Source organism: Macaca fascicularis, chromosome 11 (assembly GCF_037993035.2).
Source record: "Macaca fascicularis isolate 582-1 chromosome 11, T2T-MFA8v1.1".
In the NCBI taxonomy this organism is placed as follows: domain Eukaryota; kingdom Metazoa; phylum Chordata; class Mammalia; order Primates; family Cercopithecidae; genus Macaca; species Macaca fascicularis.
In genome coordinates this window covers 131,140,250-131,162,833 of record NC_088385.1, presented here as the reverse complement: position 1 = coordinate 131,162,833, position 22,584 = coordinate 131,140,250, and the positions used below count along the sequence as shown (strand labels likewise).

The following is a 22,584-nucleotide window of genomic DNA, read 5'->3' as shown; positions in this document are numbered from 1 at the left end:
TACCCATACCCCACACACGACCACTGAATTCACACAACTACATGTCAAGCACAGAACCCTGTTATAAAGCGATTTTATTAAATTGATTTGGACATACTGTAGGTCAAATAATATTTTCTGAAGATAACAATTATGGACTTTAAAGCTCGACACAAAATTAGTAGCTTCAAAAGGGTTAGTCATATTCCCCAGCAACAGCATGATAAAATAATTCAACTATGTAGAAATATAGAACTCTAGGACTAGCTGGAAACTCGGAAATCATTTAGCCTAATGTTCTCATTTTGAGAGAAAACTAGACTCAAAGATTAAGCGATTTGCCCAAGCTCACATACCTAATAGTAAGAAAGCTAGAAATCAAACCAATTTTTCCTAAAACTAAAATTCTATCAATGATATTTCAACTGGCTCTCTATCAACTAAAAGTCTAGGCTTTTCTCTAATGCTCCACACTATCGTGACATGAAGGAGTGATAAGACACTACAGTAAATCGTACTTGTGGAATTCAGGCCTGGAAGGGGCTTTAGCAAATAACTAAGCCAGCCCTCTCTTTGTAAAAAGGAGGAAAAGTATGTGAAGTGACTTACCAAAGGCTTGTTAGCAGAGATGTCTGGATTAAAATCCAGATACTGACAAATTTACCCCCAAATCCCATCTCTAGTTTCGTGGCCCACCCACTAAATCATGTGCTCCTTTTAAATCTCCTTTATGCACTGAGGTTTTAGTTATACAAAAACCCCTTCCAGTCAAACAGAAAAAATTAATTCAAATATGGAGAGAAAAATCAAACTTTCAGTATTTTCGTGACTATTTTGAGTAGTTCACTTTCCAACCTCTTAGACAGTTGACAGACACCACTAACCTGATCACCTATTTCAGAGCTTCAAAGATCCTTAATTTCCCCAAAGACTTCCTGAGCAAAAGGACTACATGTGGGAAATCAATGAAAACAGGAATGAGAAGAGAAACAAAGTTAAAAATTTGTTGCTTTTTGTTCCTGTCATTGGGGACTTTTGGTCTTCTAAACATTCCTTGAGTTCCTCCACATGAGTTTTTAATATCAATCTAGCAAAAATTAAAACAAACAAAAAAAGGCCTATGAAAGTCAGGATACTGAGCACCTCATCATCTCTCCCCCTCCCCACCGCTCGCAAATGCCAGTGCTGGCCTGTTCCTTAAACGCACCGGCTCATCCCCCACAGCAGCCTGTGCGCTCTGCCAGCGACTGCTGCTTCTCCTCCGGCCTGAGCTCAACGCCCCACCGCGGAAAGGCCTCCCTGACCGCTAGCTAATGTCACCCCACCCCCACCCCACCCCACCACTAAATCATCACCCTAGTTTATTTTCTTCATAGCACTTAATCACTATCTCAAACTACATTATTTATTTGTTTACTTATCATCTGTCTCCTCCACCAGAAGTAAACTCCACAAGAGTAGGGACCTTGTCTGTCTCATCAGTGGTATTCCCAGCACCTAGCACAGTGCCTGGCATATAGGAGGTGTTCAATACATATTTGTTGAAGAAAAGAATGATGGATTAATAAAGACGTTCATGCCTAAAAAAGAACTTATACACACTAATCAATAAAGGGGTATCGAGAACTCCTATGCATTATTGCCCAAGATTACAGAAATAGAGATGAAACATTAGTGACTCCTCCTACCATCCACTTCTCGTACGGTCTCCCTAGCTAGGAAGGAGCTCCATCTGTTACCAAAGGAGCCCAGAGGGCAATTCTGGATGAAGAAAAGCTCTCACTTTGCTTGCTTCTTCCTCCCTGCTATTTACATTCAGCTATTTCCAAAAAAATTCAAGTGAAAAATATGTGATGCAGCCACTAGAAAATAAGTCTGACTAACAGAGACAGTGATGAGCAGAATCCACACAAATAAAAAAGGTTCAAGGACATATATGTCTGCCAATGACTCTTCTGACAGGCTAAGTGAATGGGTATTGAGTCACCTAAAATCTAAAATGAAAGTTAATGCCATCTAGGAAGGGATGGATATTTATGGGGATTTTGAGGACATATAGGTAGAGTGGGTTCAGAAATAATAGGATATATGGAAAGATATGTAGGGGCTAAATCAAGTAACCTCAGAAATACCAGAACGTGATCTTAGTGGGAGCTGTCCGTTTTCCAACGCAATGCCAGTATGCTCGAATCAAGAGGAAGGAAGGGCATGAACTCCTCAAGGGGGAGTATCTGGGATAGCTTTTAAGCAAAGCATAGATAGAAGGTGACTCAGGAGGTCAGGCAATGATTGTGGCTTTTTGTGTAGTCTTTCAACTATGGAGGCATCGTGCTGGAATCCCAAGAAGCGACATCTGTGACTGGGACCCGAGAGCCATCCTGCTGGGCGGACGCTCAGAGATCCACATTCAAAGTCAAGCTGTGGAACATACTTGGCATGAACCAACAAATCAATCTCACATGCGCCTCCTCAGAAACAATGTTCTGCTAGGGATTGCTGTAAATATTTCTTGGGTCAATGTAGGTATATACAGGGTTTCCTTCCTAGTGGCACTTACGGGTTTTAAGATTTTAAACTCTTAGCAAAACATTTTATATAACTGATATTTTGAGATGGTTTCTCTCCTTTGTGTGGACTCTCTGGTGGATGCAGAGGCTCGTACTCTGACTGAAGGCCTTTCCACACTCATCACATTTAAAAGGTTTCTCTCCTGTGTGAACTCTCTGGTGGATGCACAGGCTCGAACTCTGACTGAAGGCCTTCCCACATCCACAACATCTATAGGGTTTCTCTCCAGTGTGGACTCTCTGGTGGATGCAGAGGCTCGAACTCTGACTGAAGGCCTTCCCACACTCATAACATTTATAGGGTTTCTCTCCTGTGTGGACTCTTTGATGCATGCAGAGGCTGGAGGTGTGCCTGAAGGCCTTCCCACACTCTTCACATTTAAAGGGCTTCTCTCCGGTGTGGACTCTCTGATGCATGCAAAGGTTTGAACTATTACTAAAGCCCCTTCCACACTCACTACAGACATAAGGTTTCTCACCTGTATGAACTCTCATATGAATTTGAAGATGGGAGCTCCAATTGAAGGCTTTGCCACACTCATAACATTTATAGGGCTTCTCCACTGTGTGGATTTTCTTATGTCTATTAAGTTTTGTTGTAGTGCTAAAATCCTTACCACAATCATCACATTTATAGACCTTCTCTCCTGTATGGTCTCTCCAATGAATATGAAGTTCTGATATATGAAAGAAACCCTTATCACACTTGTCACATTTATGGGGCTTCTCAGCTGTGTGAATTTTCTGATGCATAAAAAGATCTGCTCTCTCAGAGAAAAATTCCCTACACATGGGGCACTTGTAGATCATTTTTCCTATTTGGTATCGTGATTTGGAGGAGAAAATTTCCTTACAATTACTACAGTTACAAGACTGTTATTTCATAGAGTCTCTTATTTGGCCATTTTGGCAGTCTATCTCAGGCTTGCTCTATTAGGTAAGTTTAAGATCAGCCTAAGCTTTTCCCTGCCTGTCTTTCTATGGAAGGTTTCTTCCTGCATAGTGTTCCTCACTCAGTATTATTATTGATTATAAAGTGACATTGACTTCCACGTGTATTCTGTAACTCATTAACATAGAACTTTGTTTTAGATCCTGAGTTGTCAACATTCCAAAGGGCTCTCAAGGTGCAAACCTTTTTGTTTTTGAGCCCCTAGAATCTTCCTCTTGTAGAGTAATGTTGTACTTCTCACTTCTAGAAAAAGGACTGTACAGTATATCCCCTGTATCGAAGGATGAGATACTGCTGGCTGGTCTCGAGCCCCTGCAGTCGCCCCTTGAAGAGTCAGTTTGGCATTCTGCCTCCTGCACATCAGACACGAAAGCCTCTCCAGCAAGCAGGCTCCTCAGGGTCCAGGTATGGCAAGCCTTGCTTTGGGGAATTCCCTACATGGGTATCATGCCATCTCCTGTAATAGAAACGTAAATAAATAAATTGAAAATGCTTCTATCCGGAAAACTGCTATTGATTCCAAAATTAATTTTATATAAATGTGACAGCAGTAACACAAACCTTTTTTGGTCTTGAGGAAGAAGCTCGCTTATCTTCCAGAGATGTGTCTCTTGGATTTGCAGGTCTGAAGGAGAGAATTTGTAGATATCATGCTCCTGTTTACAGCTCAAGTAAATAATCCAGTTACAACCACTCATTGTAATTATCTGAGCAACATCAAGGGGAACGTTATTGAAAGAGAAAAGAAATCCTCAAAAGACCTACATGTGAGTACGAAAACCAGCTGTCCTGTACAAAGGAACAACAATGAAAATGATCTCCACTTTGAACTTCAGAAGGTACAACATTGCTGCTTTTGGAGATAAAACATCATATGTGACTTGCCTTCTAATCTACAGAAAGAATAAGTACATGATGTGTTGGTATCAAATGTCATTCTCCTACTTGTCTTCAATGATTTCCTGATGTACTTAAAATAAAATCCCAATCCTTAACTCAAACACCTGACCTGCCCCTCTCCCCACTTCACTCCATGCTTCCTGCCTCTGGCTTTCTTTTTCAGCTCTCAAACACCCCAAGCGTTTCCTGCCTCGGGGCCTTTGTACATGCTGTTCCCAGCACTTAAACCACTCCCTCCCCTACTTTGTGCAGAGCTTTGTGGGTCAGCTGCCCTCCCCTACCTAAACAGGCCCCAGCTAGACTCTGTTTTCATCTCCTTTAATTCCTTTAAAGCCCACATGACTTGTAATTATCGTATTTGTTCCCTGGTTTTTAACCTGTCTCCTGTACTAGGATGTAAGTGCCATGAAGGAGGAACTGTGTGCGTTGCTCTCTGTTACAACCTGGCAATGAGAGGGGTTCAACGAATATTTTCTGAGAATCTATAGAGTACTTCAGGACACCCTCTGGCACCCACACACATGTCCTGCTTCATTCTGGTGGGGCAGATAAAGGTACATTTCTTAGTGCCTTATTTCCAGTCTTTTGATAGCCTCCAGAGGACAAAATACACAACAAACAGAATAAGGAGGAGATAAAAGAAGAAAATAAATCTCAAAATATTCACTCTGAAATCTTTTAAGGTTTAGGACTATGTTTTAGCAATCTTTTCATTTCTTTTATTCTATATGCAGTGATACTTTAAAATTAACTAAATGAAATCAATAGGTCTTCTTAAAATAACGCTTTTAAGATGTTCCATACAAAGAGAACATGCATGGGTGTCTGAGGAGATGTAATGTTAAAAACGTAAAATAAACTGGACTGCTTCTAGGTGAAAGTGTTATAATTACAAAATTCAATTAGGTACCCAAAATTTTGGCAAAAATGGTCATATATCTACAAAAATTATGTTTGCATCCATCCTTTGTCCTAGTAATAATTCTAGAATATATCCTAAAGACACATTGGTAAAAATAGGAAATGACTGATATACCCGGTTATTCACTGAGGCAGTATTTGGCAGCAAAACTGCAAGCAACCCAAGGCCATCGATAGGGAGCTAGCTGAATCAAGTATGGCACCTCCTCACAAGGCAAAAAGGAATGAGGACGGCACTGCGCACTGACACGGAGTGAACCCAGGTTACACTGTTAAAAAAAAAAAAAAAACCCAAAAACCTAAGGTACACAATAGTATATGTTCTATGCTACCTTTTCTGCAAAAAAGGAAGGTAATATATAAAATAAACACTGGCCTGGCACAGTGGCTCATGCCTGTAATCCCAGCATGCCAGGAGGCCAAGGTGGGAGGATCACTTGAGGCCAGAAGTTTGAGACCAGCCTGGGCAACATAGGGAGACCCTGTCTCTACAAAAAAAATTAGGTTAAATTAAAAAGTTAGCCAGGCATGGTGGCACACATCCGTAGTCGCAGCTACTCAGGAGGCTGAGGCAGGAAGATGGCTTGCGCCTAGGAGTTCAAGGCTACAGTGAGCCAAGACTGTGCCACTGTACTCCAGCCTCAGCAACAGAGTAAGACCCTATCTTAAATAAAAAAATAAATAAGCATGGTGAAAGATAATCCAGAATTTAATTTAATGATTACTTATGGGAGAGAATACAGTTAAGACTTCTCTGAATATACTGTTATATAGTTCTGACTCTGGAAACATGCTTCTATAGTCAAAAAATAAAATTAAATGAATATTAAAATAAAATAAAGAGAATAAACCTATCATGTTGGTGACATAGCCACAAATGCCTTTTGAGCACAGTATACTGATTGTACATGCCTAGAACATATTCTTTTGACAAATAAGCTGCAAAGAAATCACACTTCTTTCAACAATTTAACTGTTACTGGTGTCTTTTAAAGTAGGTTAATACAAATAAGTGTTTATGTTAAAGTTGTTAGCCAAGATTCAATGTAAGAAAAATTAGATTTAAGTATAAAGTTAAGAAAAAATTATGTAATATAAAATTTGACTTAGAGATATCAGTTTGAATTCACTTTTTTGTTTTTCTTTTTAGCCATCACCAAAAAGACCTGGAAGCAATAAGAAGCGATAGCAATGAGCACACCTAGAGCCCCTTCCCTTAAATCCTCTCCCCACCATGAGGAAAGGGGTCCTTGGAGGAATGGCTGGGTTCAAAGCCAGAGTAGCACTTACAAAATGATCTTGGGACATCTTGTTATGCCAGAAAGCAGGAGGGCTGTGCCAAAGGAACACAGAGCCAATTATGCAACTGAGCATCAAAAGGAATAAGAAAGGCAATTGAGTGAGACACATTAAATATACAAACCCCAGGAGCTCATAATGACTGTAGGGAATGGGGAAGAAAGAGACAGGCAGGCAGAGAGATGGAAAGGCCTTGGCTAGACTCTGTTTTAGAGAGATGGAGAGACCCAAGGCACTGAAACAAAATTGGAATTAACTAGGGGCCCAACTTCTTACCCTGAAAATTGGTAATTAAAAGGAGAGAAGCATCTATCCTATTTCCTGTATGAACTCTCTTTCAAGACAAAGAAGCAACCAGCTAATATGTGCATACTCCTCATCAAACACCTGATTCAGACCATGATAAGCAATGGGTGAAAAAAGGGGCTGGAAGGCTGATCCGGGACTTGGCATTGCCAGAATCAGGTTGTCACCACCTGAAGCCAGGAATCGATCGATCTTAGCATGACTCAAAGAGGAACAACCAGACACGTCTGCCTCCTGCTGTGGTGCAATGGGAAGCACCCAGCACCCCCTGAACACATTCTTGCCAAAAGACTGAACCAAAACCTAATCAAGCCTCTGGAGCTAATTTTTAATGGAAAGAACTGCAGGGACAGAGGAACTACTAGGAAACAAGTAGCAAAATATCAAAAGGTGAGCCACTCTACAGGACAACTGCCCCCCCCCCTTTTTTTTTTTTTGCAATAAGGACATGGGAAAAAAAAAAAAAAAAGATGGTAAGGAGGGAGGAGTTGCTCTAAATGAAAAGAGACTTGAGACATAACAATCAGATATAATCGGAGGACCTTCTTTGGAATCTGAAGCAAACCAGCTGCTAAAAGGGGACAGTCAAGGAAATGTGATTAGGGGTATGAGATTACACTGTATGCTGTTAACTATGTGATCATGTCATTGTAGCTATGTAAACCAATGTCTACAGCCTTAGAGATGCACAGTGAAGAACAGGAATGATGGGACATGTCATCTGATATGTGTGATTTAAAATGCTTCAGCAAACCAAAAAAAAAAAAAAAAAGGGAAAGTAAAAAAGAGCAGGCAAAGCAAATGTGGTAAAAATCATTGCAACCATTGAATCCAGGTGAGAGATAAATGACTAAAATATTCTACTCTAAAATATTCTATTGTAAAATATTATGTATGGTTGAAATCTTCATGATTAAAAAAAATGTGTGAATGCTGAGAAGATATTCCTTTCCTGCTCTTCTGGCAATGGCAAACTAATCCCAGGACCACCGCATAGAGGGGCAACTGTGACTGAAATGAATATAATCCCCGAAACAGCCCTCATTTCCCCAGTCAATCCTGAGCACAGGAGAATGCGCACAGGAAGAGGTCTCTGGACAGCAGGAGAAGGCAGTGGCGGCAGGGACAAGCAGAGGACAAAGGAAGCAGCACTGTGCTCTGCTCTTTCACCCGCAAGCTAACCCCAGCAGGGGTGTCTTCCAGCACCCCCTCCAGGAATCAAGCTGCCACAGAGCATTCCTCCAGCCTAGCTTCAGCAGAGTCCAACTCTGCTCAGAAGGGCCATAGTTCAACACCAAGGTCCCTGACAGGGGAGTCTGACATGACCTCCCACTGGAGTTCTTCAGGAATCAGGCACTGCCATTCCTTCCAGATTAAGTCCTTGGACCTGTCTGTAAGTCTCACTGCACAGTGGGGGGATGAGAGGGGTAAGCTGCATTTTGTAGGAAAAAGAAAGATAAAAGAAACTCTGGCAAATTTTCCATGTGACCAACCAAAGAACAGAAAGGCCAACACACAGAAAGGATCTCCAGTACAGACTCGCCTATCACAGCCCCCGCCCAACTCTTCCACACAGATAGAGGCGACTATAAATCCAGAGGCAGATACAGGTTATGGAACCCCACAGAGGTCACAGATCCTGAATGCACCACGTTCCCAAGACTGTCTCTCACTCCAGACTCCCCCTATGTCTCATAATCAACGTCCTACCGGGGGTTTCAAGAGGACATCCCACGTGACTGCAAGCCCCTCTTTCTGACCTGAGGAGGAAGCCTGTCACTGCCAAGGACAAACTAAGAGCCTGCACCTGCGAGCTCAGGAATGCCCCCAGCATTCTGTGCACTCGACCCACACTGGAGGAGAACTCAAACAGCAAAATGACAGTGCAGCTGAAAACCAAGAAAATGAAAGCTTAAAATTTAGCCCATCTACCTCAAATCCTCACCTTCCATGAAAAGGAGCCTTTCCTCTCTCCCTGTAGTTTGTGATACCACAGAATACTGAATCAGTACTAATATCTCAGTACAATTAAAACTGAGGGCAACTAGCTTATAAAGAACTGATGCTGAGATTCAAGAAAGTCAAAAACTAAGTCTTAAATACAAGGAAACCATATCCTGAGAGAATACATGCTCTGGGCCACAGCATAAGAAAGGGGAACCTGAAGATGGGGGTACAGGACTAACAGGCTGGGAGAATGAAGTTGGTTTCCCTTGAGGGCTGCTCAGACCAAAAGTTCCTCACTCTAGTGGCAGAAGAGGCAAACCCGCTGCATGTAAGGGAGACTACCACTCCAATGTAGGGCCGAGGCTGCAGGAGTCGGCCACAGCAGCCCTAATGGGGTGATCAGAGCATCAGAGGAACGCCAACTATTTATGTGGAGGTAGAGGCTGGTGAGCTACAACCGATGTTCCACAAAGTGGACTCTGAACTGGATTATATTCAACACAGGCTGGATATGAAATAAAGACTAATCACCTTGATTGGGCAGGAGAGAAAAATCCAGTTACACTCCTAAAGGAATTAGCGCCATTCAGCCTTGACATCAGACTATGTCCACAGTGTTCAGCCAGCAGATGCCGACTACTGAGCAGCAGGCCAAGTGCCTCATCTGTGCTGCTCTGCTCGAGGCTATGACTTCCATGCAAGAACTACAGAGGCACAGGGACCCAGCTGTCACCACCAACTGAGGAAGAGAATAGCGCCACCCAGCAACTAACATCCCACTGCCAGGCTGGTAAAGAAAGAGGTGTGCAGAAGGGCACACTGGTGCAGCGCCCAGTGCCAGGGAGGTACAGGATAATGTCTTGCGAGCACTTGGGGCTGGCATGGAGACAGCTTGTTGTGGGGATGGGCCAGTGATGTCTTTAGAAAGACAGGAGATGTGAGACGGAGGGCAGATGCTGTATGAATGAAGTTCAACCAAGAGGAGAGAACAGGAAAGACGGAACTTTAAAATGTATTCCCACTTAATCTTGGAACTTCAGGCCAACATATCACCTAACACTACTTTGCATCTATTTTCTTTCTATATAATGAGGATAATACAGACATGCTGGACTATCTGTCTCTCTCTCTCTCTCTCTCTCTCTCTCTCTCTCTCTCACACACACACACACACACACACACATTTTATAAATTATCAATCAAAATGTGAAGTAACAAACTTTGGAAACTAAAAGATAGACAACTGTATTATATATTTACATCGTTTTCAAAAATGCTGACTGTATGTTAAGGTAAGACTGCCAGCACCCAGTATGTGACTTGTGGTCATTCAACAAAACCCAACTCAAGTAATAAACTGGCTTCTCGTGTGAACAAAAAAGTAGAGAGGGTGGACAAAATAAGAACAACAAAAACCTCACGGTTTATGAACCTGGGTTCAACCCCTGTGGTGACAGGCCCATAGGTGTACGTTTTGTTTTTTTCTCTACTTTTGAGTTCATTTGAAATTTTCCATAATAAAATGTAAGCCAGTAAGCCTTTGCTTAGAACAGTGGTCCCCAACCTTTTTGGCAGCAGGGACCAGTTTCGTGGAAGACAATTTTTCCACAGACTGGGGGCAGGTGTGATGGTTTTGGGACAAATCAAGTGCATTACGCTTAAATTGTGCACTTTATTTCTGTTGTTATTACGTTGTAATATATAATGAAATAATTATACAACTTACCATCATGTAGAATCAGTGGGAGCCTGAGCTTGTTTTCCTGCAACTAGGTGGTCCCATCTGGAAGTGTTGGGAGACAGTAACAGATCATCAGGCACTAGATTCGCATAAGGAGCGGGCAACCTAGATCCCTCGCATGCACAGTTTACAACAGGGTTCACGCTCCTATGAGAATCTAATGCCTCCGCTGATCTGACAGGAGGTGGAGCTCAGGAGGTAATGCAAGCAATGGGGAGTGGCTATAAATAGATGAAGCTTCACTGGCTTGCCCACCACTCACCTCATGCTGTGTGGCCTTGGTTCCTAACAGACCATGGACCCGTAGCCATTCGTGGCCCAGAGGTTGGGGACCCCTGGCTTAGAAAATCCCTGTATGAACGACCTTAAGCCATCAGAAAGAATACAACGGTGTTCTAGATTACAGAGCTAAATAAACATTGCCTCCACCTCCACTGACAACACTAACCTATGCAAGTCCAGCCATATCATTATACGGCTCAACAGTTTTCACTCAGAAGTCTGTAAGCAATCTGTCCATCTTGAGTGAAACTCTAGCCTTTAACCAAAACATCCTATTCCAGCTTTCTGCTCTGTTAATCCTATGGGACCTTTTCTTTGCTCCCTCAGGACCTCCAGTCCTCTTTCAATCTTTGTCCTTTGTCTTTACTTCCTGGCTTCCATGCTGACTTGGGTCCTTTATGCCCTCCCTCCACCCAGGTTCACCTCTCTCTTCTGTCATCATTACTGTTTCCATGGCCACACTCTAGCTCTATCACCCCCAGAAACTGTGCTCCCTCCCAAATCTGTGTTGAGCAACCCATTCTTGGACACTGGGTGCTCCCTCCCCTTCCAGCTAACTGGCTCAAGGAACTTCATGCAGCAGACTTGCACCCAGTGGCCTGACCCTTTGTTCCCTGTCTGTTGTCCATAGCTTCTCTCTGCGCTCAGCAGAACTCTCTGGCCCCACCTACTCTCAGTGACACCGCACCTTACTCAAACCCAACTCTCCACCTATCCATGCAGGCACCCAAGTGGCTGAATAATGCCAGGTTTATTTAACTCATGACCATACATTTCAAATGGGCACTGGAGTGGCCCTTAATTCTTCCAAAAGTCTTCAGTACACACATTTTCCCAATACTTTAAATTGCTACTTCATCATTCCCCTTTCTCCTCAAATCTCCCATCTTCCCTCTGACTCCCTCACTCGTGGCTGATAACCTGCCAAGAGCCTGCTTCTGATTAAGACAACAGAAGCAGGCTGGGCACAGTGGCTCACGCCTATAATCCCGTCACTTTGGGAGGCCAAGGCAGGTGGATCACGATGTCAGGTGTTCGAGACCAGCCTGACCAACATGGTGAAACCCCGTTGCTACTAAAAATAGAAAAAGTAGCCGGGTATGGTGGCATGGGCCTGTAATCCCAGCTATTCCAGAGGCTAAGGCAGGAGAATCGCTTGAACCCGGGAGGCAGAGGTTGCAATGAGCCGAGATCATGCCACTGCACTCCAGCCTGGGCGACAGAGCGAGACTCTGTCTCAAAAAAAAAGAAGCAATTAGATGGCAAGCCCTTCATTTTCTCACTGCAAATCCACTAGGCCACCTGTATTCACACTTCCTACTAAAACAGGGGTTGCCCTGTTGCTGGGAAAGACCAGCCCTTCCACTTGTGCCCATAAGTACACTTCCTGGGCCTTCTCCAAATGGGATCCTATAACTATTCCCTCTCGTTGCCACTGTCAATTCCATCCCAGCTATAGGACCATTCTCATACAAACATGTTCTGTATCTTCCTCCTTAAAATTGTTTTGGATCTCACAGCCCCACCCCTGCTATCCTCATGCTGTCCCCTGCCCCTGCAGGCAGGTTTCTTTCCCAACATGCCACTGAAAACATGTTTCTTTCCCAACATGTCCTGCCTCCGTCAGGACAGGGCCCCAAGACAGGGCTGGAAACACCTGCTTTCTTAGCTGGCCCGTCCCTGCCCCTCACTAGCCACTCCTTGTTTCTTTTACTGCTGACCTCTCTTCTGTTCAAATTCTAAATCCTGGGGTGCTTCAGGGTTCCTGCTTGGGACCACTTCTTTTCTGAATCTATACCCTCTAAGTAATCTCACCAGTCATGTGATCTAAAATACTCTCTTGATGTTGGCTCCCGGTTTTATCTCCAGCCCTGGACTGCTCCATGACCTCTGCTGAAAGGCACTACAACCACATTTCCAAACCAAATTTCCCCTCAAACTGTTCCTTCCTCACTCTTCCCCATCTGCGTCAAGCGCACCAACATCCATCCAGATGCATTGTCCTTAATTCTGCTTTCCTCCAGCACCACCAATGCAAATCACTGCACACTCTACCTCCTCTCCACAACATAACCCAGCCCTGCCCTCACATCTCTCCATGGCCACTACAAGCTCCACCCTGTGCAGGCCACGGTCACCTCCTGCCTGCAATATTTCAACAGCCTCTCAACCATGGGTCTCTCTGGCTTTCATTCTTGCTCCTCCACAACTGGACCTCTACCAGTAGTCACCCTCATCTTTTAAAAACGTAAGTTAGAGAACGTCACTGCCCTGCTTAATCCTTCCATTGCTCTTTAGAACGCACATCCTCTCGCTGGCTCACAAGCTGGAGGTGGCCCAGCCACCTCCTCTTTCCAACCTCACCTCCCGCACTCTCTGCAAACCACACACCAGCCTCCCTCATCTCCTTTCTAGTCTTCAAGCTTGCCAGCCTCATGTGCCCTCAGTACCTTCACATAAGCCCCCTGCCCAGCTTCTTCCTGGTCCTCAGGGAGCTGGCATCTACTCAACACCCAGGCCTCAGCACATGTGCTATATGCCCAGAAAGCAGCTCCTGGGCTTGTCAGTTTCAGCTGACTTACCTCTCTGCCCTCACACCTTTCTGATCACCTTTCTTCTTAATTTTTGTACAGAACATTACCACTTACTGCCTGGAATTATTGTGCTCATTTTTGCACATGCTTCCTTTGTTGTGCTCTTCTCCCTGCTCTCTTGAATGCAAGTTCCTTGATCAGCAGAAACTGCAGAGAATTTATGAATTTGTGAATCTCTGAAACTCCTACATCTCTCTGTCTCCCAGTCATTCAAGCACCAAATGTTTACTGAGTGTCTAACCTATGTCAGCCTCTGTGCCTTCAGCAGTGCAGAATCATAGCCAGTCCCTTCTCGAGTGCAAGCCACAGTCTAGTGGGGAGACAACATTCATCAAAGGTGTCCACAAGGAAATGTCAAATAAATCTATATGAAACGCTTCAAAGCAGCCCTGCACAGTGCTCTGAGCACCTCGGAATGGGCTGGAAGTGAGGTTGACCTGGTCAGGGGAGACCACTTTGAACTGATGGCTGAGCTCAGATCTAGAGGAGGCCTCTGCAGGGTGAAGAGAAGATACACGACCTGAGGGAAAGGCACGCGTGGAGGACCATGGTGAGGGGCAGGAGGCAAGCATGGGACAGAACAGGGCCAGCTGGGCTGGAGATGCTCAGTGCCAGACGAGAGGGGAGAAGCTAGGCATCATGATTTTTATGTTCATAGCAGTGGAAGCCTCCACAGTGGTTAGTTTTTGTCTTAAAATTTGGTAGTAACATCAGATTTCCACTTTACATAGAAAACTGTAGCTAAAATACAGAAATTAATGAATGGGTAGAAAGCGAGAGCATCTGGGGGTAAACACGGTAGGGGATCATCTTAGTCATTTGGGTTGGAAACTGATCAAAATCTGGACTAAAGCAATGGTGGAGATGAGAGAAAAATCCATTAGACTTGGTGACAGTTTCAATACAATGGGTGAGGGACAAGGAAATGCCAAGGATGACTCCTAGGTCTTTTACCTGAATAACTGGATAGAGATGGAGCCATTCAGTAAGACAGAAAACTCTAGAAAGACCAAGGTTTGAGGACAAAGATTGTGATTTCCATTTTAGACATGCTCGTGATATCCGAAAGTGGATGTCAAGGACAGCAGCTGGATGGATGGAACTGACACTGAGAAAAGAAATCAGGACTTTATAAGGTATACATGTGTGAGCCATTAACATTTAGATGGTAACTTAAACAGGGGGAGGGAATAACACTGCCTACCAAGAAAGGATGAAAAGGGAAGAGGGCCCTGGGACCTTACTATGGGAGACCAACATTTAATGACTCCGTTTGAAAGAAGCCAAGTAGAAGAGCACATACTGATTGATTCTGCTTACATAAAGTTGAAAAACAAGCAAATCAATTGATGCTGTTACGCAACAGAGGAGACAGAGGGGCTAATGACTGGAAAGATGTACGAGGGAATTTCTAGGGATTGTTGTCATGTGCTGTCTTTATCTGGGCATTGGTGCACACAGGTGTGCTCATCTCACAGCTGTGAAAATTCATCACACTGTAGCTCTATTTATAATCTGCATGTTAGACTTCAAGGAAAAGTTCAGGGAAGAAATAAAAATGAGACTGAGCTTTTCTTTTTTTATCTTGAATTCCAATGCAAAGGAAAGACTGAAACTATGGGAGAGAAAAGAAATAACAGAAAGGGCCAATGGAGATGGGATCCAAAGCTCCACGAGAGGAATGAGCCCTGGAGAGGGGAAAGACGCGCCTCCGTGAACAGGTGAAGGCAGGAAGTGGTGTGTGTGTTTAAGTAGAAACTAAGAGTCCCTGGCTGCTAGGAAGCAGGAAGCAAGGTCATCTGCTGAGGAGAGGGCAATGGGGAGCCTGGAGGTTTGAGGAGAACAGGTGTGGTGGTTTGAGGTGGTGTGAGATGGTTGTCTGGAGGGCAGGAGAATGGCATGACCTGGGAAACGTAGGGGGACTGCCAGCAGCACTGAGAGTGGGCATGGATTTGGCCCAGGGCTTAGTTCCTCAGGCACTGCATGGGGAAGGCAGATAGCTAAGTTTCTGCAAAACTGAGTTTTTGCCAAATGAGAATCATCAAAGGACAAACAGGCCTTCCTTCTAAAGGAAATCATCCCCTATCCCAATCCAAATCTCTACCTTCACATGCTGACAGAATTGTAGACCACCAAGGTCTTCATAGTGATACCCTCAGCTGGATCTTCCAAGCCTCAGGAACGCTTGTGTTACCTCACCCCAAGTTGCTATGTGGCTACTGCCCCCTTCGCCATGTTCAATCTATGTCTGACCTGCAACTAGCTCTGCTCTTGAAACCAAATGCCACACAGAGAAGGCAGAACCCATCAGAGAACTCCCTCTAATTTCAGTCAAACTATCATTGTACATGTGCTGCCCAACTCTAGCCCTTTCTTCCTTTTACAAATGGAAGAAGTGTCCATGTCCTACTTAAGATTCAGCCCAACACCACTCCTCTCTGGATGTCTGGACTGAGCTTTTCTTTTTTTATCTTGAATACATTATCTAAAATTTGGACTGCTGGCTCAGAAAAATCTAAAGTCATTTTCAAATAACTATACAATTACTTTGTCATAAAAGTCAAGTGAAAATTACCTCTTTTCTTATTTTTGAGACAACTGTTCTGATTTTAAGAAACCTATAAGTATCACAGACCTTTCTGGAGTATTATGAGTACAGGTCTTCCTATGAAGCACTAACTGTACATAATCCCCCTCTGCAATAGCAGACTCTGACAGTAAAATCAATTTCAACAGATCAAATTAATTTCCTACCCAGAACCAGAGCTATCAGAATGTGTGGTATATAATTTTGCCACTCAAAGGCATAAGGGCACACTTTCTGGGAAAGATAAAAGCGAAAAAGAACTGGGAAGATGACATGTCGGCCTCCACTCCCTACCAAAAATAACCACCACCAACTGCGATGAGTTGAGATGACCATGTGATTTATCTTCCCCACACGCATACAGCAGGCAATTGTGTCACAGGGGCTGGATAAGATTCTGTAAGAAAGATAATCAAAGGGCCCTGGCTCAGGAGACGATGCACTAGGCCAGTAATCTTAAAATATAAAAGATCCACATTAACTTCTTGGCCCCTTAATTAATGGGAAAGGTTTTATAGAAAGATCCCTATATCCCTAGTCCTCTAACACATGTTGATTATTTGACATAGATAAGTGACACAGAGAAGCCAACCCACCCTGACACAGACCTGGAAGAGAGCTGTTATTGAGGTAACAGTCCTGGAAGCTGACCTCTGAGGCATAGGGTCAGAGCTGCAGGCACACAGGCACATGTTCCACATTTATTTAGCACCCAGCATCTGTTGGGCAATAAGCTAGGCTCCGGAGGATCTGATGAACAAAACAGACATGGCCTCTGCACTTATGTGGTTTACATTTGAGGAGGGGAAGGCGACGGTTCCAGCACATGTGAGCGGAGATTTGACAGAGGCATTACAGCTGATGAGCCAGGGGCATCCTAAGTAGTCTCAGCGTGGTAATGAAGATTTCTAGTTGACTCTGCTTTTAAGCTGAAACCCAAAGGACAAAGTGAAGTGGCCACATAAAGAAAAGGAGGGCATAGCATGTATACAGAGGTCATCAGATGCCAAGCCCCAGAAAGTGGAGTCCAGCAGGCAGAAACAGGAGTCATACAGCGGGGTCTTTCAGCCACAGAAACTCTTATCCGGAATGACCAAGGCAACTCTGTAGGATTTATTTTTGAAAAAATATAAGCATTACAGTTACAAGACACCCAGGAGATAGTAGTCCACCTATAAAAACCAACAGAGACTTACAGGTCTTCCTATGAAGTCCTGTAAGCTCAGGACTCTATCTTTTAAGAAAAACAGAAGGTATTTAAAGTTGGAACCCTGTGGAGAGTGTCACAGGTGCCAAGGACTGGGAAGGACCCGATCCATAAACATACAAAGGGATAAAGTATAAGAAAGGCGTCTGTGGGGTATTAAAAAACAAAGTTGCACAGGAAATCAGCTCCTGAGATGGCTGATACACCCTGCACTTCTAGCAGGAACTTCTGACCTCAGGCGCCCTCCTGCAAATGTCACCTCCCATTCTGGAACAGGGAACACTCCTTGGCTCCAGCATTCGCTGTCCAATGCAGTTTCCCAAAACTGTATGATTTCATGTGAAGTCCTCACTTCACTTAACACGTGTTTTTTCCTTCAGACACCCACACTGTTTCTGAGCCTCCCTCCCAGAGTAGCCAAAAAAATAAATCAACAGCCAAATCCCCATGTTCTAATTGCAGTACCAAGTGCTGATACTCATTCCAGCACTAATTCGTCAATGTTGCGTCTGGATTAGCTGGAGCTCTGAGGAAGAAAGGCAAAAAGTATACTGGGTTAAATAGTGTCTCCCCAAAATTCATATCCACCCAGAACCTCAGGGTGTGACCTTATTTGGAAACAGGGTCTTCGCAGATGTAATTAAGATGACATCATAACATGTTAGTGTGAGCCCTAAATCCAATGCCTGGTATCCTTATAAAACAGAGGCGATGGAGATTCAGACACACACACACAGACGCGGAAAAAGGCCATGTGGGGATGGCTGCAGAGAGTGAAGTGATATGTCTACAAGCCAAGGAAGGCCAAAGACTAAGAGGCAAAGGATTCTCCCATAAAGCCTTCAGACGGAGCACGGCCCTGCTGCCACCTGAATCCAGAATTCCAGCCTCCAGAACTGTGAGACAATACATTTCTATTGTTTTAAGCCTCCCAGCTTGTGGTACTTTGATACAGTAGCCCAAGGAAACTACAGGAAGGATATGGCATGCTCTCAGTGACATTTTCCCATTACAGTCCTTACCTCCATCTGGGCTCTATGTACACAAGGGGCATTGTTTATTCTTTCGTGATGGTGAAGGAATGGTGTTTATTTCACACTTCACCCAAGCCCTTTTAGCTTTAAAAACCTGGAGTGATTTCACCTTTAATCACTTCCAAAAAAAGAAGTTGCATATTTCACTTATTTTTACTTAAGAGATTAAGAGATATTTCATAGGAAAAAAAATCTTTATTTTTCCTTTCCTTTCCAATAGTTTTATTCTTTGCTTCTGCCTCCTAAGGAAACAAAAAAATCACAAACAGTATCTACAGCCTTCACCTCTGACACCAAAAAAGTGAATGACACATACATACTTCTGTGGCTGGCAGCCTGGGGAAGGGGTGAGCAGTGGCTTCACAATTACACCAGCCAGAGTGAATGGGGGTTTTGTATATAATACATATAACATGGGGCACCCAGCCTACTTCAGTCCATCACACACAAGTGGGCTTTGTCCTGGTAATGCAGGAATGAGCTTCATTCCCTCCCTGGCCAGGCAATGAGGACAGAGCCCTGCAATCTAATTGGCCGCTGCAAAAGCTACCCATCAATTATAGAGCCCGCCCCCAACGACATTCTGTCCATTCTGTCTAATTTCCAGATGAACACTTTTCCCCATTCCTGCCTGCTCTCCTTGGGTTTCACACCTTAAATTTCCATTCTGTGAAAGTATCCTTTCCCATCACAGGCAAAGCTAAGAGATGTAAAGCCCTTCTTGAGGCCATGAAGCTCTTAACAGACACAGCTAAATTTGAGCTTGTTTTACAAAGCATTCTATCTCCAAAATCTTGAATCGCTATGCACCTCCAGCTCCCTGTGTCCATACACATTCTCCCTAATTTCCACCACTCATGCTCACACTCGGCCCACTTGAAGCAACCTTTTACCCCAAGAAGCAGCAGTTTTTGCCAACAAATTACACTGCAGCAGAAACACTTTGTAATTCAAGTTTCAGCTCTCCCACTTACTAACAGTGTGACCTCAAGCAAGTTGTTCAACCCTAAGACTCACTTCCTCAATACCTAGACTTGTATCTCTTAAGGTTGCTTTGAAATTACATAAGACAATGCATACTTATTATAGTACTTAAGCTCAATACATACTATCGTTCTTCAGTGTACCCACCTGGTAAGCACAGGCAATGCGCACTGTTAACTGAAGGATGGCTTAGGAGCCTGGCAACAGGTCAGCCTTTCTGCTGAGCTTTCCTTTCCCTTTCCTAACTGCACCCTAACTTTCTGTTCAGGGATTACGTCTCCCTCTCTAGGCAGCAATAATGGGCCGCTAAATCAGGGTGCTCTTCTATCCTCCCTTGTGAAAGCCAAAATCCCCAGATCTTCCCTCTCACTACAGTGCCTGGTCCGGTCAGGGGGTAAGAAACAGACCTCAGTTCAGCCAGCCATTCTCTCCAGGTACTCTGAATTGTGAAGAGTCAAAGACGACATTAAAAATTAGAGTTCATTCACATGTGCTAGTGACAGCACCCAGAACACACATTTAAGCAGTTCCTACAACTATGACCCTCCAGCGCTACTGGGTTCCTCCATGTCCCCTTCCATTCTACAATTCACTTTTACCTTAAATTAGCCAGAGTCCATTTCTGTTGATTACCAAGGCAGCCCTAACTGATAAAGAATTTTAGATAGTTACTACCCATCTCCGCCCACCTCCATTCTCCTTCTCCAAAGCCTGAGTGACTGTGATTAACATTCACATCATGTATTAAGGAACAAATGGAAAGAAAATTGGCTCTGGAAATTTGATTCCCAAAACTGAGCCATGAGGCAGCGTTATCAGCCTCACCTGGGAGCTTGTCAGACATCCAAAACCTCAGCCCCACCTTAGACCTACCAAATCAGCATTGCATTTTAGCAGGATCCCCAGGTCACACAAGTCTGTGAAGCACGGACTCAGAGGCTAAATGTGGTTCTTGGCAAGTGCCTGATGAGCCTCACACTTAATATGAAAATGTTCTTTGTCTGTAAACTATTTTTTTTTAAGCCTGCTTGACTCACAGCTCTCCCCAGCAGAGGATGGGGCTTAGATGCACAACACCATGATGAAACACACAATGGGCCATGGCTCTATGCTCAACACCTCTCCCTACCACCCTCAGATCACGCCCTGAACTATCTGAGCACCAGCTTCTTGTCTGTAAAATGGGCTTGTCATCCCAACCTCCTCAGATTAGAGTATACAAATACTACATTTTCATCAATTGCCTCTACTGTAACAGATGTTCCTTGCCCCCTGGTTATGCTCCAGCTGAAACTCTTCCTGAATAAACTAGCTAAGCACCCACTGATCTAGATCCTCCTTCTCAACATGTTCTCACAATTTATAGTACAATTCCTGTTGATTAATGTTCATCTAGGTAGGCGCTCCATGAAGGCTCCAAATGACCAACATGTGGTTATCACGGGTAAAAGTTCTATTCAAAGTGTAAGAGAGACCAATGGATTTTAACATACCAGAGTACGAAAAGTTCATGAATATAGTTTCAGATTGCACGTTGCAACTAACCTGTAGGCATCTACCACTTGTCAAGTTTTGGTGTCATGTCACAGACAAAGCCACAATTATCTGAAAAGGCTACTAAAATCCCTTTTCCAACTATATTATCTATGCAAGGCCGGATTTCTTCATCTACTTCAACCAAAACAACATATTGCAAGAGACTGAATATAGAAGCAGATGTCTTTTATTTAAACTCCATACATTTAAAGAGTTGCCAAAATGTAAATATTGCCACTCTTCCTACTAAATGTTTTCTGTTTCAGAAAATAGCTATTTTTCATAAAAATGTCATTTATGTTAGCATGTAATGAGTTTATCATTTTTAAATAAATATCTTTGTAAAATTTTAGTCTTCATTTCTATTACAATAAGTATCAAAGCCTGCAACCCACATAAACTTAAAAGTTCTCTGGAGTCCTTAAAAATGGTTTTTAAAGTGTAAGGAAGGCCAGACACAAAAAGGGGTTGAGAATCCATCTTAAACCCACTTTTTTTGAAGACTGAAAGTATGCAAATTGTAAGATGACTACTTATGTGTAGTCAGTAATTTTCATCATCAAACATTCCTCTTCCAGACATAAGAAAAACACCCCCTGAAAGTCCTCCAAAATAATTCTCAAGTTTTGTACGTGAGAGGACTGAGAGGTAAACACTACAAGAAAGAACTCTCCAAAGAGATGCTTTATGAAGGATTCAGAATGTATTCCATCTGGTATAATTCACTAAGGTATTCTTACAAGACCTTGGTATCTGGCTGGTGGGCCATGCATCTATCTGACACTGTTCTCGCTGACATCATGGATGCCCCCATTTATGTGGAGAAAGTATGTTCCCTCCAGCTTAGTTAGGAACTCTTCCTCAAAAATGATCGGGAAGTCCTAGAAATCAAAGCTATCAAATTCTAATTTGGCAAGTCTCAGCAGATAAAACAACTCCAAGGGAACCTCTGCTTAGCCTTTTTCCACAGGCCTTGGCACACACCCAAAAAATAAATAAAAGGAAAGGCTGTTTAGGTATCAGGACATACATACCGCCAAAGGAACCAGGCTAAGAGGGCATTTGTTCTGTTCAAGGCCACCACTCTCCGTAAGCCTCAGGTATTATGGCAGTCACTGGTAACTCACTGATTAGGACTATGGAATGTCAGATCTCTTCTATTTTGCTTCCACCATCATCAATAGTTCTGAAACTGAAGATTCTGGCTGCCCAGGGTAGATTCATGTCCCAAAGAGGCCCTTCACATTCCCCACTCTTGAAGAAGCCAGGGCTCTTTTTCCCATTACAGTGCCTGCATGTACCCTGGGCCACCTCAATGATAACAGGTCACAGTGAAGCCCCACCTTGTAGGGTCCTAGACCTCTTTCCTTGGCAATGGGCTTCGGCAAACCCTCTTAAGTGGCCACTAAGGCCTGTAGCTACTCAACTTCTCACACTTCATCTCCTCTGGCCGACAGCACCTCGGAAGGTCCAACTGCCAGGTCTTTTTTCTCAGGTGTGCTTATCACTCACAGAAGTGAACCTGGGTTTCTTTGTCTTTCCCAGCCGACTTCAGTTACTAGAGGCTGGAGGTGGTCAAAACTGAGAGGAGAAGAGTTTCACTCAGAGTAACCCAAGCACACCCATAATTCCCGGGTCTAAATCTCTGTGGTCAAATCCTCCACAACATAAAGCCCAGCCTCAGAAGATATTCCAGGTTCTGTTGACTCAAAGGCCTGTCAGTTCAGGCACCAATGTATTCTGCTGTA

General features: G+C 43.7%; 2 protein-coding genes across 6 annotated transcripts in view; both read right to left on the bottom strand.

Annotated features, from left to right (window-relative positions):
• The window catches only part of RFLNA (refilin A), a 346,540-nt gene that overhangs the window by 307,132 nt on the left and 16,824 nt on the right, over positions 1–22,584 (bottom strand). The gene's annotated exons all lie outside the window — the stretch shown is intronic.
• Positions 58–22,584, bottom strand: part of ZNF664 (zinc finger protein 664) — a 39,817-nt gene continuing 17,290 nt past the window's right edge. For all 5 annotated transcript variants that reach the window (XM_074008335.1, XM_005572585.5, XM_005572589.5 and 2 more), the window contains exons 4-5: positions 4,060–4,123; positions 58–3,955 (exon numbers count right to left, since the gene is read on the bottom strand). In XM_074008335.1, coding sequence (XP_073864436.1) covers positions 2,571–3,356 — 786 coding nt within the window. In that variant the 5' untranslated portion in view covers positions 3,357–3,955; positions 4,060–4,123 and the 3' untranslated portion in view covers positions 58–2,570. The remainder of the gene's footprint in view (positions 3,956–4,059; positions 4,124–22,584) is intronic.